Source organism: Morchella sextelata, assembly GCF_020137385.1.
Source record: "Morchella sextelata strain SCLS chromosome Unknown scls_17, whole genome shotgun sequence".
Lineage (NCBI taxonomy): Eukaryota > Fungi > Ascomycota > Pezizomycetes > Pezizales > Morchellaceae > Morchella > Morchella sextelata.
Genome location: NW_025408632.1, coordinates 1150566 through 1168156, shown reverse-complemented (window position 1 = coordinate 1168156; position 17591 = coordinate 1150566). Strand labels below are relative to the sequence as shown.

At 47.4% G+C, this 17591-nt stretch overlaps 2 protein-coding genes across 2 annotated transcripts; both read left to right on the top strand.

Moving 5' to 3' along the window:
- Window positions 1-45: 45 nt before the first annotated feature.
- On the top strand, window positions 46-798 carry H6S33_004411 (uncharacterized protein; the record flags this gene model as incomplete). Its single annotated transcript, XM_044835769.1, has 1 exon — window positions 46-798. One exon carries the CDS (start codon window positions 46-48, stop codon window positions 796-798), a length of 753 nt encoding a protein of 250 aa, XP_044691149.1.
- Window positions 799-12846: 12048 nt separating this feature from the next.
- On the top strand, window positions 12847-16658 carry H6S33_004410 (uncharacterized protein; the record flags this gene model as incomplete). The annotated part of the gene is made up of 5 exons (XM_044835768.1): window positions 12847-12957; window positions 13033-13092; window positions 13158-13268; window positions 13325-16019; window positions 16243-16658. The coding sequence occupies 5 exons, from the start codon at window positions 12847-12849 to the stop codon at window positions 16656-16658; spliced, it is 3393 nt and encodes a 1130-aa protein (XP_044691148.1).
- Between the last annotated feature and the right edge of the window lie 933 nt (window positions 16659-17591).

Here is a 17591-nt window from a genome sequence, read left to right as displayed (position 1 = left end):
TTCCACCCCCAAACAGATGGACAGACAGAAAGAATCAATGCCATAATGGAACAATACCTCCGAAGCTATGTTTCCTATCAACAAGACGACTGGGTCCGATGGCTACCGATGGCTGAATTTGCAACCAACAACCACGTTTCCGAAACAACAAAAGTTTCCCCCTTTTATGCTAATTCGGGAAGAAATCCTAGGATAACATTTGGGCCTTTGGAACATGGTAGAACGACGGCGGAAGATCAAGCTAATAGCATTGCGCGAGAAATGATGGATATCATCGACTTCTTACGAAATGATATGTTCCGAGCACAAAGGATTCAAGAAGAGTCGGCCAATATGAATCGGATTCCGGCCCCTCACTACCGTGTGGGAGATAAAGTTTTCCTGTCGACACGCCATGTCCTTACGAAACGACCTTCGAAGAAATTCGATTGGAAACGTATTGGACCGTATGTTGTAAAACGAATTGTCAATCCCTATGCCTATGAATTAGAACTCCCTCGTTCGATGAAAATACATCCGGTATTCCACGTTTCGTTATTGTCGCCCGCAGCCAATGATCCCTTGCCCGGTCAGGAAGAACTACCTCCACCCCCAGTTGAAATTGAAGGACAGGAGGAGTGGGAGGTTGAAGATATTTTGGACTCGAGGAAGCGCCGGGGGAGATTCGAATATCTAGTGAAGTATGTCGGGTATGATGAAGCTTCTTGGCAACCATTGTCGGACGTCGAACATTCGCCCGATATTGTTAAACGATTCCACAAACGTTACCCACGGAAGCCTAAGCCTACCAGGAGGTAGGCCTTAGAGGGGGGAGTGGTCTGTAACGGCAGCTATACGTTTCGGTTATGTGAAGTGTCAGAGTATGTAAAGGAAGGATTGTCCAGTGTGTGTGGGATTTGTTAAAGCGAGTTTCTATTATGTTCTTTCTGTTTCTGTTACGCGAGAAGATGAGTCATTGTGGGTTGAGGTCTGGATATATAAAGGGGTGTTGTCTCGGCTTTCTTCTGCTTTCTTTTCTTTCCTTTCCTCTTTACGCAACCTCTGTATTCTACTTGCTCGCTAAGGCTCGCAAAGAACTCCCTGATAACAAACCTCGCTTTAAAAACATTTTAGTTTATTCCCATCGGTTTACCCTGGTATACCATACCAGGTCGAGCAATCTCGTCCCCGATCGTACGGTCGCGTTTTGTTGCTCCAAGCGAAAGAAACACCACGAAAACTGGCTTCTAGCGAAGAATTCTCCAGCCTTGACCTCCCAAAGGGAAGGAAAAGAAACCTATCCGAAACATCACTTTACGCCGCCAGAAGAACTGGACATTCAATTATGTCGCAACAAGCTTCGCTCCAGTCCTTTTTTACCCAGTCTTCCCAGCAAGGGACAGCCCCTCCGCAGAACAGGAACACTCCGGTTCCTGACCCAACCCCATCCGGAGCTCAGGAACAAGAATTCTCCTCGACCTTTGCATCACAATCCGACTACAACGACCCATACCAGCCGAGAATTGACTACCTCTACCCGAGCATTGTCCCCCAGGACACCCACACCCAGACAGATCTGAACTATATTACCTGGGCCATCAGACATGCCACCAGCCGAATCTGCCCACCTACCGACAGGATGGAAATCCTCGAAGAGCAAACGACCACACTCCGGAGAACAGTGGATACACTGAAGCACCAAATCGAAGCGCAAACAAACATGATCACCAGCATGCACTCGCCGATCCACCTTCTCCTCAACAAACAACCACAACCGCAGCAACCGCAGCAACTACAACAACAGCAACAACAGCAACAACAGCGAAAACCACAACAACCGCAAGGACAGAGAATGCCCCCTCCAGCGGTCCCACAAACAGTTCCCCAAGCAGCGCCTCAGGCAGCTCCTCAGGCCCCCCTACCCGCACCCCTCCAACAAGCCCCACCCCGTGGATGGAAAGCAGGCACCTGGGCCGCCGTGGCCTCGGCCCCCGGCCCTGCCCAAGGAAATTTCCAGGTTGTTGAGAGAAGAAAGAAGTCTGCAAAGCCAAAAGCGGATCCTCTCTTCAAGCCAGAATATACCAAAATCAACAGAGAAATCAGTGTCGAAACCACTGCCCCATCCGACGTCAATCCCTCCGAGATCAGGACCCTAGTCAATTCAAGAATTCAGGACGAATCCTGCCACTTCATTTCAGCAAGGAGAACACCCAAGGACAACTTTATCCTGGAAACAAAGTTTGTCACCCCAGCATCGAAGGCAATGGAATACGCCAAAGAAATTGAGGAGGCTCTCCTCACCCTACAAGTACCAGTCGCTATCATCCGGGCAAACTCCAAATGGTCAAAGTTCCTTATTCACGGAATCCCCACGACGGTCGGAGAAGGCATCGAGGCAGGACAACTGGTAGCATCCGAAATTAGAAGCAACTATGGAGAGAACTTCCAACTTGCCCAGGTTCCCCGCTGGATCTCTAGAGCAGAGACTCGAATGGAGAAAACCCACTCATCAATGGTCATCGCGCTCCCAGGACAAGTTACAATGGAATCACTAGGAGTTAAGTTCCTATCCCTCTTTAACCGAAGCTGCCACATAGAGGCCTTCCTCCCAACCTTCCCAGACACCCAATGTGCGAAGTGCCTCGAATATGGTCACCGCCAGGAGAAATGCAAAAACAACGGGAGATGCGGTCATTGTGCCGGAGACCATCTCACCAGCTTCCACCCATGCAATCAATGCCAGGGAGGATATAAATGCACCCACACCCCAATCAGATGCCTGAACTGCAAAGGAATCCATAAGGCCTCCGACCCAGCATGCCCCGAAAGAGTCAAACGCCGATTCCTTAACAAGGGAAAAGAAAACGCCCCACCCGTTCAAGACCCACCGGCCGCACCCGTCCAAGAGTCGATAGTTCAAGTACCAGCCACCGCCCCAGTCGGAGCCCCACCCGTTCCCGAAGACGACCAACACATGACAAATAATGCTTAGGCCTCGAACTACCGCGCTCGCACATTAACTCAATTGTGCACGGAGCGAACTTATTACCAAGGCGGCGGTAGAAGAAGCGGAAACAGACTCTAGCATTTATTTCCTACTATTACAAGAACCATGGACCTCAGCAGAGGGATATCCACCAGAATCAAATCTCTTTTATATTTTTACGGCCAGCAACACCAATACAAAATGTGCAACATACGTCCGCAAACATGCCAACCTCAAACCAAAACACCACTACACACACGATAATTTCATAGTATCGATTACGGTAGAAATCCAGAATAAGAAAACCCAAATCCTAAATATATACTCCCCAGGCCGAAGTGGCCCCTTCGCTCAAATAGCAAGTACAATCCAAACCCTTGATAATTGTCTAGTAATGGGAGACTTCAACTGCCACCATCAATTGTGGTACGGAGTAAATTCGCATGAATACAGAAACAACATTCGAGCAGACCGCGTCAACGGTGCACGGCTAAAACGATAGATAACCCGACAGAAACTGACCCTCCTGAACGAACCAGGCGTCTTTACGCATTTCCCCAGAGACAGAGGGAAAAGGCCCACAACCATCGACCTTGCATTTGTTAAAGGCCCAACACTCGACCACAACCTACGATGGAGCACCGAACCCTATGGAGCGGGCTCAGACCACGGGAGAACCTCCGTCCACTTACACTTGGAGAAACCACCTTTTGTACCAAGACGAATGTGGCGACAAACAGACTGGAAGCTACTGGAGAACCACATGTCAAACATTTCCATCCCTGCAGAGGCATGGGAAACCAAGGAACTTACGGAACAAACTGTCGATTTCTTCCTAGAACTGGTCAGGTCAACAGTCAGCATAGTAACACCGCTCTCGAAGGAGGGGGTAAGAGCCAACTCTTGGTGGTCAGATGAAATGAAACAAATGAAGGCAAGGGTAAACGCAGCAGAAAGGAAGGCGAGGAACACAAGGAAACCCAACCACGTGGAGGAACACCGGAAGGCTTGCAGAGAATGGACAGTCATGATCCGGAAAGCAAAAGCGGACCAGCGGGAAAAGACGATGAACGAGGCGAAAGGTAGTGAAGTCTGGAGAATCCTAAACGTAGGAAGAAGAAGAGACACAATCATACCAACCATACAAGGTGAAGAAACGTTTGCGGGGAAGTGTCAAGCTCTAAGAGCCCAACTTTTCCCCTCGAAACGGACGTCCCCCGACCATCCCCCCCTAAACATTAGACCCCCCTCTTTTGACCTTAGCAACACCTTCTAACGGGGACTATGGGCGTAGGGACTATGAAGCCAAGGAATACAACCGAGGCGAAGACGTGGACGTAGGAAGTTCGTGGACTATGGACTATGGGGCCGAAGGGTACACCTAAGGCAAGAACGGAGACTGTGGACTATGGACTATGGATGGTTGTACCTGGTCTAGTATACCGGGTAAACCCTATGACGTAGCGCGAACCAAATAGTATTCGTGACTGTAAAGTACAGAGGTTGCATAAAGAGAAAAGAGAAAGAAAGAGAAACAAGAAATCACGAGACAACGCCCCCCTTATATATCCATACCCTATCCCAATGCTGACTCATACCCTCGCGTAACAGAAACAAATAGAACATAATAGAAACCCACTTCACTAAACCCAACCACACTGCATAATCCTTCTCCCTTGTACCCAGACAACTCACATAGCCAATCCGTCTAGCTGCCGTTACAGACCACTCCCCCCTCTACGGCCTACCTCCTGGTAGGCTTAGGCTTCCGTGGATATCGTTCGTGAAATCGTTTGACAATATCAGGCGAGTGTTCGACATCCGACAATGGCTGCCACGAAGCTTCGTCATAACCGGCATACTTAACCAAGTATTCAAATCTTCCTCGACGATCCCTGGAATCCAAAATATTCTCGACTTCCCACTCCTCCTGTCCTTCAACTTCGACCGGTGGTGGTGGTAACTGTTGTTGTCCTGGTAGGGGATCAATGGCTTCCGGCGACAGTAACGAAACATGAAATACAGGGTGGACCTTCATAGAACGAGGAAGTTCTAATTCATAGGCATAGGGATTGACAATTCGTTTAATAACATATGGCCCAATACGCTTCCAATCGAGTTTCTTCGAGGGTCGTTTGGTAAGGACATGGCGGGTGGATAGGAAAACCTTATCTCCCACACGATAGTGAGGAGCGGGAGCCCGACTGGTATTGGCCGACTCTTCTTGAATCCTTTGCGCTCGGAACAACTCATCTCGTAGAAAATCTAATACCTCCTTCATCTCCCGTGCGATACCATTAGCCTGATCCTCTGCTGTCGTCCTACCATGTTCCAAAGGACCGAACGTCATTCTTGGATTTCGTCCTGAATTGGCAAAGAAAGGAGATATCTTTGTTGTTTCTGAAGTGTGATTGTTGGTCGCAAATTCAGCCATTGGTAACCATCGAGTCCAGTCATCTTGTTGATAGGAAACATAACTCCGAAGGTACTGTTCCATCACGGCATTAATCCTTTCCGTCTGCCCATCCGTCTGAGGGTGGAACGCAGTAGAAAACTTTGGTGATATTTCCAGACGGTCGCAAAGAGACCTCCAGAATTCCGCAACGAATTGTGTCCCTCGATCGGATACCATAGTGTCGGGTAACCCATGTAATTTCCAAACATTGTCAATATACAGTCTCGCTACTTCCCTTGAATCCGCCTCCTTTGTTGTTGGTATTAGGTGTCGCATCTTAGTTAACCTATCCACCACGACCAAGATTGCATTGTATCCATCGCTCTCTGGGAGGTCGGTAACAAAATCCATTGACACATCTGTCCATGGTCCATCGGGTATTGGCATAGGTCGAAGTACCCCATAAGGTGCATTGCGTGGTGCCTTGCTACGGGCACACACACTGCAATTCCTAACGTACTGGTCGACATATTTTCGCATCTGTGGCCAGTAGTACTCTCGATTCAGGAGTTCCAAAGTCTTCGCTCTACCTGGATGGCCTGCCGATGGTTTGTCATGATGTTCCTTTAGGAGTCTTAGCCGAAGGTCGTCGACATCCGGTACATAGAGTGCGCCACGGTAAAGTAGCCGACCGTTATTATCTTCCGTACATTCGGCAAGCGAGATCTTATTCGAGTGACGGACGCCGTTCCGAAGCATCGCGAGTACTTTGTTCGGGAAACTGTCAACTTGGTAAGCATTTAAAAACAACTCTTCTACAGTGGACATTCCTTCAGCGGATTCATTTGAAAAAGAACCCGCGAACAAACTTAGCTTTGCATCTAAATTTTTTCGCTTCAACACCACTTGACTCTGATGGGTCAACCGCTCATCCCCTTCTTTAGGCAGGTCACGCGACCTCCTAGTCAATGCATCTGGTTTCGCCCCTTGTTTTCCTGGTCTAAATTGAATGACGAAATCGAAACGTGAAAGAAATTCCGACCAACGGGCTTGTCGACGGTTTAATAACTTTGTTGACATGAAATATTCAAGGTTCCGATGGTCGCTCAGAACTTCAATTGGGAATTGTGCCCCCTCTAAATGATGTCGCCATTCCTCAAAACATCGTACGATCGCCAGGAGTTCTTTGTCATAGATCTCATAGTTACATTCCGCAGGGGAATGTTTCTTAGAGAAGAAAGCGACTGGATGTAGAATTCCTTCGTTGTCACGTTGGGACAGGATTCCAGCAGAAACATAGTCGGATGCATCGGTTTCTACCACGATTTTCCGATCCGGATCAAAATGCATTAGTATGGGTGCCGTTATGAACATCTTCTTCAATATCTGGAATGCCTCCTCCCTCTCATCCGTCCATTCAAATTTAATATTTTTCTTGGTCAAAGCCGTAAGCGGAGCAATAATCCTTGAATATCCTAAAATAAACCGTCGATAGAAATTCGCAAATCCCAAAAATACTTGAACATCATGAAGGTTCCTTGGTGTAGACCACTCCAAAACATCGACAACTTTCTTCGGATCCATTCGATTCCCATCCGGGGTGAGAATCAAACCAAGATACTTTGTTTCTTGAACCATAAACTCACACTTCTCAGGTTTAAGATGGACATGATTCTCATCAAGTACCTTCAAAACCTTTTGAATGTGTTCCTTGTGTTCCGATAGAGTTTCGGAATAAATCAGGATATCGTCCAAATACGCCGTTACAAATTGGTCGAGGTAGGGGCGTAGAATATCATTAATCCAATGTTGAAAGGTGGCGGGGGCGTTGGCTAATCCAAACGGCATTACTGTATACTCGAAATGTCCATATCGAGTTCTAAATGCCGTTTTCCATTCGTCTCCCTCCGCTACCCTGATCTGATTGTATCCCCAACGTAGATCCAACTTGGTATAGTACTGTGCCTTCGAAAGTTTAGCCAAAGTTTCCTTTAACAGTGGTAACGGGTACCGATTTTTGACTGTGATCGCATTGAGACCTCGGTAATCCACACATAGCCGGAGAGTCCCATCACTTTTCTTTACGAATAGTATAGGTGCTCCTGCCGGTGATTCACTAGCTCTGATAAATCCCTTTGGTAGATTTTCATCGAGGTATTCCCGTAGCGCTTTTAATTCAATCTGGGACAGGCCGTATATTGGTCCATATGGAGGTCGTTTACCTTCCTCCAATACGATCTCAATATCATGGGACTGTCGATGTGGCGGCAGGACAGAAGCATCATATTCTTGGAACATGTGGAGACGATGGTGGAACTCCTTTGGTACTAGTTGCTTGACGTTGACGGTGGATTTCTCAACTGCTGAAACGACAATAGTATGATGTTCTGGTAGAGGGATCGATATTCCATGGACAGTGACTGCAGTTTCATTGAGTGAACAGTGTTTAATACAGTCCCGAGAATCAAAAACAAGTAGATTATCCTTTGGCCGAATGGTGACATCGTGCCGTCGCATCCACGGTATTCCCATCACGATCGGATAATGTCCCAACTTTGTAACGAAACATGAAGCAATTTCTCGGTGGCCATGAATATCTAGTGAAACATCGACAATGTGGGTAATTTCTCCTGACTGGATAGGTCTTCCATCCATAACATCTACCTGGCGAGGTTTCCTAAGAGGGGTCATTGCAAGATTATTGTAACGTACGAAAGATTCATCGATAAAAGCATATCCTGATGCTCCAGTATCAATGAGAGCGTAGGTGGGAATGAAGGAGTCGGAATTCTGAGAGACCGAACAGGTAACAACAAGAGAGTCTTCGGACATCTTATCCTCAGACACAGCAGCAGCAGGGAGAACAGAAACAGGTGGCGGGGCTGGCCCCTTTGGTTTGCCATTTTTTACCAAAGGGGCTGACCTTTTAGCGCCGGCTTTGGGGACACATTTTCAATTGGCCTTTCTCGCCAATTACTAATGGTACGGGGATCCTGAGAGCGAGGGGACAGATAGCGAGACTTGGAGACATGGCGAGGTTTAACTGTAGCGGCAGAGACGGAGATACGAGAACGAAGACCGGCAATAGTGGCATTGGCTTGGGCTTCCCAGGCTTTTGCAGCAGAGATGATGTGAAGAATTTCGTCTTCAGCATCGGCGAGGTTCTCGTCGGCAATGGCGAGACTTTCCTGGTGTAGGGCGAGACGATACCGAAGTTCTTCTTCTTCGGCCTTTGATTCTTCGAGCTCGCCCTTGAGAGCAACGATAACTTCATCGCGGCCCTGGATAGTCTCGGTAAAGTCTTCCTGGCATTCGGACAAGGTTTGCAATAGATCGGCAGCCTTTTCGTCAGCTGCTTCGAGTTCCTTGGTGAGATCGATAATGACCTCTTCTTGAGCCGTGTTGATAACGGGTTCGGGGATTTCGGAAGGCTTGGTGAAAGCCTCCAAACATTCAGCAATGAGATTATGGGCCTCGGTAAGTTCATCACCGAAGTCTATATCCGCTGGGAGAGGACCATATATGGTCAAAAATTCTGAAAGACGCTGCAACAACGTATCTTGAGTGATGTCGGACATGGTCGCGACCAGAGCTAAGCGAGGCGGTGTTGTATTGGTTGGCTGTAGAGGATGCAACCTAAGTCTAACGGGGACTATGGGCGTAGGGACTATGAAGCCAAGGAATACAACCGAGGCGAAGACGTGGACGTAGGAAGTTCGTGGACTATGGACTATGGGGCCGAAGGGTACACCTAAGGCAAGAACGGAGACTGTGGACTATGGACTATGGATGGTTGTACCTGGTCTAGTATACCGGGTAAACCCTATGACGTAGCGCGAACCAAATAGTATTCGTGACTGTAAAGTACAGAGGTTGCATAAAGAGAAAAGAGAAAGAAAGAGAAACAAGAAATCACGAGACAACGCCCCCCTTATATATCCATACCCTATCCCAATGCTGACTCATACCCTCGCGTAACAGAAACAAATAGAACATAATAGAAACCCACTTCACTAAACCCAACCACACTGCATAATCCTTCTCCCTTGTACCCAGACAACTCACATAGCCAATCCGTCTAGCTGCCGTTACACACCTTCGACATAGTCACCCCCGAAGAACTTAATAAAGCAATCGACTCCTGTCCAGCGCACTCGGCGACCGGCCCGGATGGCATTCCTTATACCTTTATTAAAGCAATAGTCAAAGCAAACACAACTCTAATCCAAGACATGTTCTCCGCCATGCTCCGGCACGGCGTACACCCAGCGGAATGGAAAGTAACTAAGTGTATCCCGATCCCGAAACCCGGTAAAGCAAACTATCATGAAGCAAAAGCCTACCGGCCCATTTCCCTTCTACAATGCTTCAGCAAAATCCTGGAGAAGATAGTGGCCCAAAGACTCTGCACCGCTGGAGAAATTCTAGGCACACTCTCAGCGAATCAATTTGGAGGAAGACCAACCATCTCGGCAATCGACGCCCTGCTGAGAACCTTAACGCCAATACAACAAAACCTACTACTGAAAAACATTACCGGAGTCGCTCGGCGAGACAGACCAGCGATCCTAACCAATGATATCCAAGGAGCATTTAACTGCGTCGACCACCTACTCCTCGCGGAAATCATGCAACAACAAAAATTCCCTACCTACTTAACAGAATGGTGCAAGGAGTTCAATACCGGCAGAAAACTACAGTTTCAATTCAACCATGAGCTAGAAGAGCCACAGCCCTATGATTCTGGAGTGCCGCAAGGTAGCCCCATGTCCCCGGTGCTATTTATGATCTATGCTGGAGTAATCCTGGACCCAACAAGCAGCCCGAAAGAGATGGACACTACTTACATCGATGACGACGCGCTGGTACAAATATCCAAAACACCAGGCTTCACAATCAAGAGAATGGAGGAACGAATGAGAGAGAGACTAATAAATGCTGAGCCACTCCAAATTAAATACGACCCGGATAAATCCGACTTGATCTTCTTCCGGCCCACCACATCATCCACACAACAACCACGACTTCCGGTCAAAGTTAATAATATCAATATACACCCTCAGGAAAGACTGAAATATGTAGGAGTCTGGATAGACCCGACCCTCTCCTTCCGGCCCCACATCGAAGCAGCGATCGCAAAAGGCCTTAAAGCCCTCCACCAGATTCGACACACAGCCCGCTTGCCAGGCATAACGGTCAAAACAATCCATCATATCATAACACAAGGCTTCCTCCCAAGCCTACTCTACGGATCCGAGGCTTGGTGGACCGGCGCAGACCACATTATAAGATCCCTCGAACCACTATATAATGAAGCGGCCCGGATCATCACCGGCCTACCACGATGGACCAAAAGAGCTAAACTCCTCCGAGAAGCAGGCCTACCCCCCTTAGAACACCTCCTGACATATCGCTCAAGAAAGTACGGAACCAGAATACTCTGCTCCGAGGCAACCCACCCCAACAATGAATCCCTGATCGAGCTCCTCCCTTACAAAGAAGCAAATATCAAAGGAACAGGCCTACACCGAATCGCTTCCCTACTACTCCCACACCAGACCCCCGGAAATGCGAGAGATAAGTGGAACCAAAATAAACTACTACGCGACCACCTGTTGGAAGAATGGAACACACAATCAATACCGAACTACCACCACCGGGGGGAATTCCGCCCCCCTCCCAAGATAGCGAAACTCACCCTTACGGAAGCAAAAAAAGTATTTCGAATCCGGTGCCAAACCACCCGAATCGACAAACACGCAGTATATACAGACCCCAAACCATGCCAGTGTGGTATGGAAAACTCAGCGAAACACATACTCATGGAATGCCCAGCGTGGGCTCGAATCCGTACCCCCCTGATAGAGAAGATCCCCGGAGCGATGACCTGGGAAAACTGGATGTTTACAAACCTGAGAACGGACCTCATCCTACAATTTGCAAAACAATCTCAACTCTCGAAATGGTACGAGTCGGCGGAGGCGGAGGCGGACTTGGAAGAGGGGATGGAAGGAAATGATTAGGGACGGGATTAGGAAGGGCAGTTTCCTTTTACTCTTTAAATTTGTTTTTATGTTCTGTTTTGATGGGTCCAGCGCTTGAGTCCGCTGAGATATGTTATTTCTCCTTGTCGTTGGGTTTTCTGGTCGAGTATTGTTCTGGAATTTCCTTGTTACTGTTCGTGCTCGCTTGTGCTTGTTTTGTTCTTGTTCTTGTTCGGTTGCGTTTATGTTTGTTGTTTTCTTTTCTTTCTTTCTTTTGTTCGGTTTTGATTTGTGTTTTAGGCGGTTGGGTCGGCGTGCGATAAGTCTTGTACTTCAAAGCAATATAAGTTTCTTCTTCTTCTTCTTCTGTATTTATTCTACGAATACTATTCTTTGTTCGCACTACGTCATTGGGCTCCAACCGGTTTATCATACCAGGTAGAGTCACCCCATAGTCCATAGTCAAAGTATATCTTTACGTCTACGTCCACGTCTACGTCACTACCTAGGTTGTATTCCTTGGCACCACAGTCTATCGCCTACAGTCCCTGTGATATTTTTCGTTGATCAGAATTGTTTTAAAAGATGGTGGGATGGGGGGAGGTAGTACCTATTTTAATTGAATAGGCCCGGCTGTTGACTGGGTGTTGACCGGCCTGGATATTGATCCGGATGTTGACCGGCCTGGGTGGGGCGTATTGGTTGCCACACAGAGGTCAGGGTTAGGGTTATGGGCCGGCGTGTCAGCGGGGAACCGCACCAAAGATACATGTACCAAAGTACCCCTTAAAGTGTATTCCAGTAGGTACACTATAGAAGATAGTAGATAGCACATTTATTTATTAAGATATAATTTAATTATTAAGATATAATTTAATTATTAAGATATAATTTAATACTCCTACATTTTGTTTTGACTGGGCATTGGCCGCTGTTGGTTTTGATTGACTGGGCATTGGCCACTGTTGGTTGACCACGGGCGATTTGGTGGCGCGGATTGGTTGCCACGCAGATATCAGGGTCAGGGTTCAACCGAGCGCGAAACTGCTCTATCGTAGTACATATTAGAAGATATGTAGGTACGCATTGCTTACAGGTACTATAATTGTAAGATCGTTGTTTTTGACCAGTGCAGGGAATTCCGGAAAGTAGAATCAATACAAGGCAAGTATGTACCTGTACCGGGGCGTATGCCACCAGAATTACTACTTTGATTAATAAGCCGAATTGAAATTATCTAGTACTGTACATACCTAATCAGGTCATTTCTAGCTCCAGTTTAAGGTTTACATGTGTCTGCTTAGTCATTGAACCCCTCCACATGTCTTCGAGCTTTGACATCGACTACAAGTGTTTCACCCGCAACTGCAGGAGACATCCTCAAAAGAAGCAGGAACAAACTCGACATCCTAGGCTCGTACCCTCCGCATCCCTGCCATCAACGCCCCGTATCCCCTGAGGCCATACAATAACCGCTATTGAATACACGGACAAAACGGTAAATGTCACTTCCCACCGCCTCTGAGCAAATCCCTCCCACGAGACCGCCTCCAAATGTGTCAAGAGATTCCGGGTCACGCCTAAAGATCCCCGAGGGCGAAGTATGGGATACAGTATGTATACCTGCAAAGAGAATGGCAGAATTTGACGAGCAACGACTGAGCTAATGGACTTGTGGCGGGAATTAGTTTTTTGTAGAAGATACCTGTGCGCTGAAGGATTCGCCAGACACCATCGGCGTTGTGGCAGTACGTTATTGTCTCGTATGCTTTCTAGCAGGACAAGTCTAATTTTTTTTTTTTTGAATCTATAGAAAACATGGCATGACATAGACGATTTGGACAATTGGGAAGAAATAGATGAGTGTGTTCCAGGAAAATACGCCTCCGATGAAGACGTGATGGAATTTCGGTCAACTGGCCAGGTTTGTCCCCCCGATTAGAAAATAATTTAGGATTTACCTAACATCATCACCCCCAGCCACCCCGGAATTATCTTCTCCTTACACCTTCGTCTCCGGCTATGCCCTCCATGCTCCTCCACGAGTCAGAATTGGTCCTTCTTGATCGCGCTCTTGCCTTCGGCGATGTTGTTAAGAAGAATTTAACATCTCCCCTTTCCGGTACAGTTGTCTCTGTGTCCACTTCAGTTGGCCTTCGTCACTCTTTTGTCGACCCGCATGAACCGACGGAAAACTATGGTCTTATTCCAGACGTTGGGGAGCAGGAGCTGGTACTTTCGAGGGAATGGACCAACGGTGATTTTGTTATATATAAGAATTGCTGGATGGGTGTAGTAGAAGAGGTTTTTGATGAGGTTGCCGTGCGACTTCAGAACGGAAGTGTTGTCGTTGTTGAAAACGCCTGGCAGCTTGAGATTCCAGTATTAAGTGCGGAAGAGGAGGCACAGCATCAGAACATCAACTCTCTAATAAATGGAATTGGAGAGGGAAAGGCAGAAGGGAAACCTACCGGCACATCTGGGAGGAGACCTTCCAGACCAAAAACCATTCCCTCACCATATCACCTTTCCGCGGGTCAGACTGTATCAACGAACAAAGCGAACCTCCGAAGAGGTCGTTGGTTGTATGGTGCATATAATGCAAGTATCCCTCCTATTGGCGTCGTTGTGGATGTCACTACTTCAAAACTCCATGTGACCTGGCTATGTCAAAACATGATCGTTCCTGGTCGTTTTGTGCCCGTCCAAAGGCCAGATATGGTTATCGAAACAGAAGCCGAGATTTCAAAGCTCAAGAAGTTCACAAAATCCATGGGAGGTTTCGTTGATCTTGAGGGCAAGCCTTTTGCGAGCATGGATGCTACTCAAACAGGGGGCTCACTAGAGGTGGGGGATAGAGTCCGTTTTAGAGATCTTGAGGCGGCCTTGGAAAAATACCAAGGTCGTGTCAGGAAAATCTCAAGAAGCGAATCTCTAGGCTTTGAGATCAACACTTTCGTTGTGGTTGAAACGAAGACCCGTGTAAGAGTGATGTGGCAGGACTTGACTGAAACCCTCGAGGAAGCTCGTGGGATTGTGCCATACCTGAATGTCGATGAGCACGATGTTTGGCCAGGTGAAATGGTCGTCATCAAAGAGGAGCCAGTTGAAGATAAGGCCAAGCCAAGTGAAATCAACCATGATGGAAGACAACAATTTCAAGGGGCCTGGCAATACTTCAATGAAAATCTTCTTGGGCCGTCTTCAGAAGCAGTCCCTGTGCCGGATTTTATTAAGCCTGAGAAGGTTGGCGTCGTTCAGACTGTAAACCCAGCAGAAAGGGTTGCGAAGGTAATCTGGTTTGCAGATCCGAAAGTAGAGATCGCAGGAAACATTATGATTCCTGGATCAAAGACTGGAACATTAGGAAATAAAGTGGAGGACGCCAGTCTCTATGAGGTCATTGCCCACCAATCTATGGGCGTAAGGAGGGGTGATTTCGTCCTTATTGCGCCTGAAAAGGACATATCTGAAGAGCAAGGAGAACCCAATACCACTAACGCCGGTGATATTACTCCTGTTGCTCCAACGAATCAACAGTCCTCCGGGGGTCAATTGCAGCAGATGGCAGACGGCTTGCGAGGGATGATCGATGGCGGATTATTAGCAAATCTGAGCGCAGCTTTAGGAACTAGTAACCATCCGCAGTTTCAAGCCGTCAGTAGGATGCTGAGTCAATTCCCGTTGATAAATAATTATTCCGAAAATACAAATCCCCCAGCTGTAGCTCCTCGGAACATGAACAACGAAGATTTTTATCTAAATCAACCTCTGGAATGGATTGGCGAAGTTATTGATCTGGGCTTAGATGGACTAATCACTGTGCGTCTCGGTGCCCTAGACGAGCCAAAGGATATTAAAGTTTCAATCGAACGACTACACATCATTTTCACCGGTGAGATGGACTTTGATTCACCTGGTGATGAGGATGACGAAGACGATGAGTACGATAGTGAAGAGAGTGGATCGGATGAAGATGACGAATTTGATGACGATGACGACGAAATATGGAGGGGAGATAATATAGTTATTGACGAACAGGTATACTATCAAGGCGGTGAAAGGATAGAAAATGATGGTGGCGAAGAAGCATGGTCAACAGACGATGAGGCGGATGATATGGATTTCGAAGGTGATTCTGTTGTTTCAAAACAACCAATCGGCCTAGATTCTGATGGCGATACTATGATGGGTAATCCTAGTGCTGGGAAGGGTGCAGAATCGGTAACCGAAGATATAAAAGAGTCCACGGATGATAAAATATTACTTCCTCCACCAATCCCAGAGGGCATGCCAGCGCCACAGGCCTTTTCTATTCCCACTTCTTCGAAACAACTGGAGAGATTTGCGATATTGGAAAGCGCCGTTCCTGCAGATCATGCATTTGGTGGACAGCCCGAAACTCCTGTAGATCCCAAGTTCCTTAGACGCATCAACAAGGAGCATGCAATCCTCTCATCGTCTCTTCCTGATGGGATCCTCGTGCGCACATGGGATCGCCGAATTGACTTGATGAGAGTCTTAATCATTGGCCCTCTCAACACGCCGTATGAACTTGCCCCGTTCGTGTTCGATTTTCATTTCTCGGCAAATTTCCCGCATTCACCACCACTGGCGCACTTTCATAGCTGGACTGGAGGCATAGGAAGGGTCAATCCGAATTTATACGAGGATGGTAAGATATGCCTAAGTCTCTTAGGAACGTGGCATGCGGAGAAAAGGAATGAGGGGTGGAGTCCCAACGGAAGTTCTGTTTTGCAGGTGCTTGTCAGTTTGATGGGTCTCGTACTCGTCCGGGAGCCATATTACAGTGAGTTTTCCTTCAAGATGTGTTTTTTCTTCTTTTTCTGGAGCTCAAGCGCTGGGAAAATCGAATGCGTGAATTGCCGCTGACATAGACCCTCTCCGCGCAGATGAGGCTGGCTTTAACGTCTACGTTGGTTCCAAAGACGCAACACTTAACTCAGCTCTTTACTCTGAGAAGGCATTTATTCTAGCACGTGGCTTTGTCAAGCACGTTTTGCAGAGACCTGTCCTGGGTTTCGAGGATGAGATCAAGTGGCTGTACATGCCTGGACAGCCTGAAGGGCCAGAGCTGTTGAACGAGGTTATCAAAAGGGCTAAAGAGGTCGTGGCGAGGAGTTCAGCTCCGAGGAAAATTGAGGACGGCGAAGCATCTGCTGAGGTCGGGAGCGAGGGCGTGGGTAGGGTGTCTGCGGGAGCTCTTGTGTTGCTGAAGAAGCATCTGGAGGCATTGGAGGGAATCCTGGAAGAAGGAGCGGGGGGAACAGAGGTCGTCTCCGAGTCTGCGTAAAGTGTAGAAAACGTGGGGCGCGCGGTTGAAGGAATATTATTATTCTGGTGTTACAAAAAAGAGGTTTTTCTTGGGAGGCATTGGCTTGTATTTTTTATCTATTCTTTTTTTTTTTTCGTTCACTTTGAGGATAGAATTGGGATCCGTGAGTTACTGGGAGCTTGTGGGTCTGAATAGGTCTTTTTTTCTTATCTTATATCTTTGGTAGTATGGCGTTATCAAGATGTGGTTGGTACCGATATCGATGTGCTGAAGACTCGTGAGTGTTTGGGTATGATTACGACCGTGGATGGGGACATGAGGCAATAGCGAATTCATTAAAGAAGAGCCGCTGGCCTTCTTATAAATTTTGCAGGTCTTGTAGATTCGATGGTACTGAGTGATTCTCTACCAGTAAGAGCACAGAGTACTACATGCAACTCTCCATGATCCCATTCTTCTTTGACTCCGTTCTCCTATTCCTTTCAGTATTAGACGTAGTTTGTACCCGATTATTATCTAATCCGGGCCCAATTCTATATTATGGAACCTAGAAACGATACAAGTGATCTATTACGATTGATGTCATTGTGTAACTATACTCAATTCTCACATGCGCAGCAGGACAGGGTCGTATCCTTCGTATTGTTTTCTCCTCGCGTCTAGTCTGAGAATACGAATAGTGAAGCCTTTCCACCAGAAATGGTAACTCCTACCTGTCCCGAGTAATTCGCGAGAAAGAGAAAAACCGAGTGAGATCCCCTGCGTCTTGGCAATGACCTGGGCAATGGTTACCTGGGTCCTGCACCGGGGTCGTGTTAGACCCACTCATGCGCTTCAACTCCTCGTATCGAAACTTCCATTAAAGTTTTGTTTCACCAATGAGTTTGGCCTCATAGTCCTGACTAATGGTCGTGTGTCTAGATGACTGAGATACGAACTAGCTATGAATCG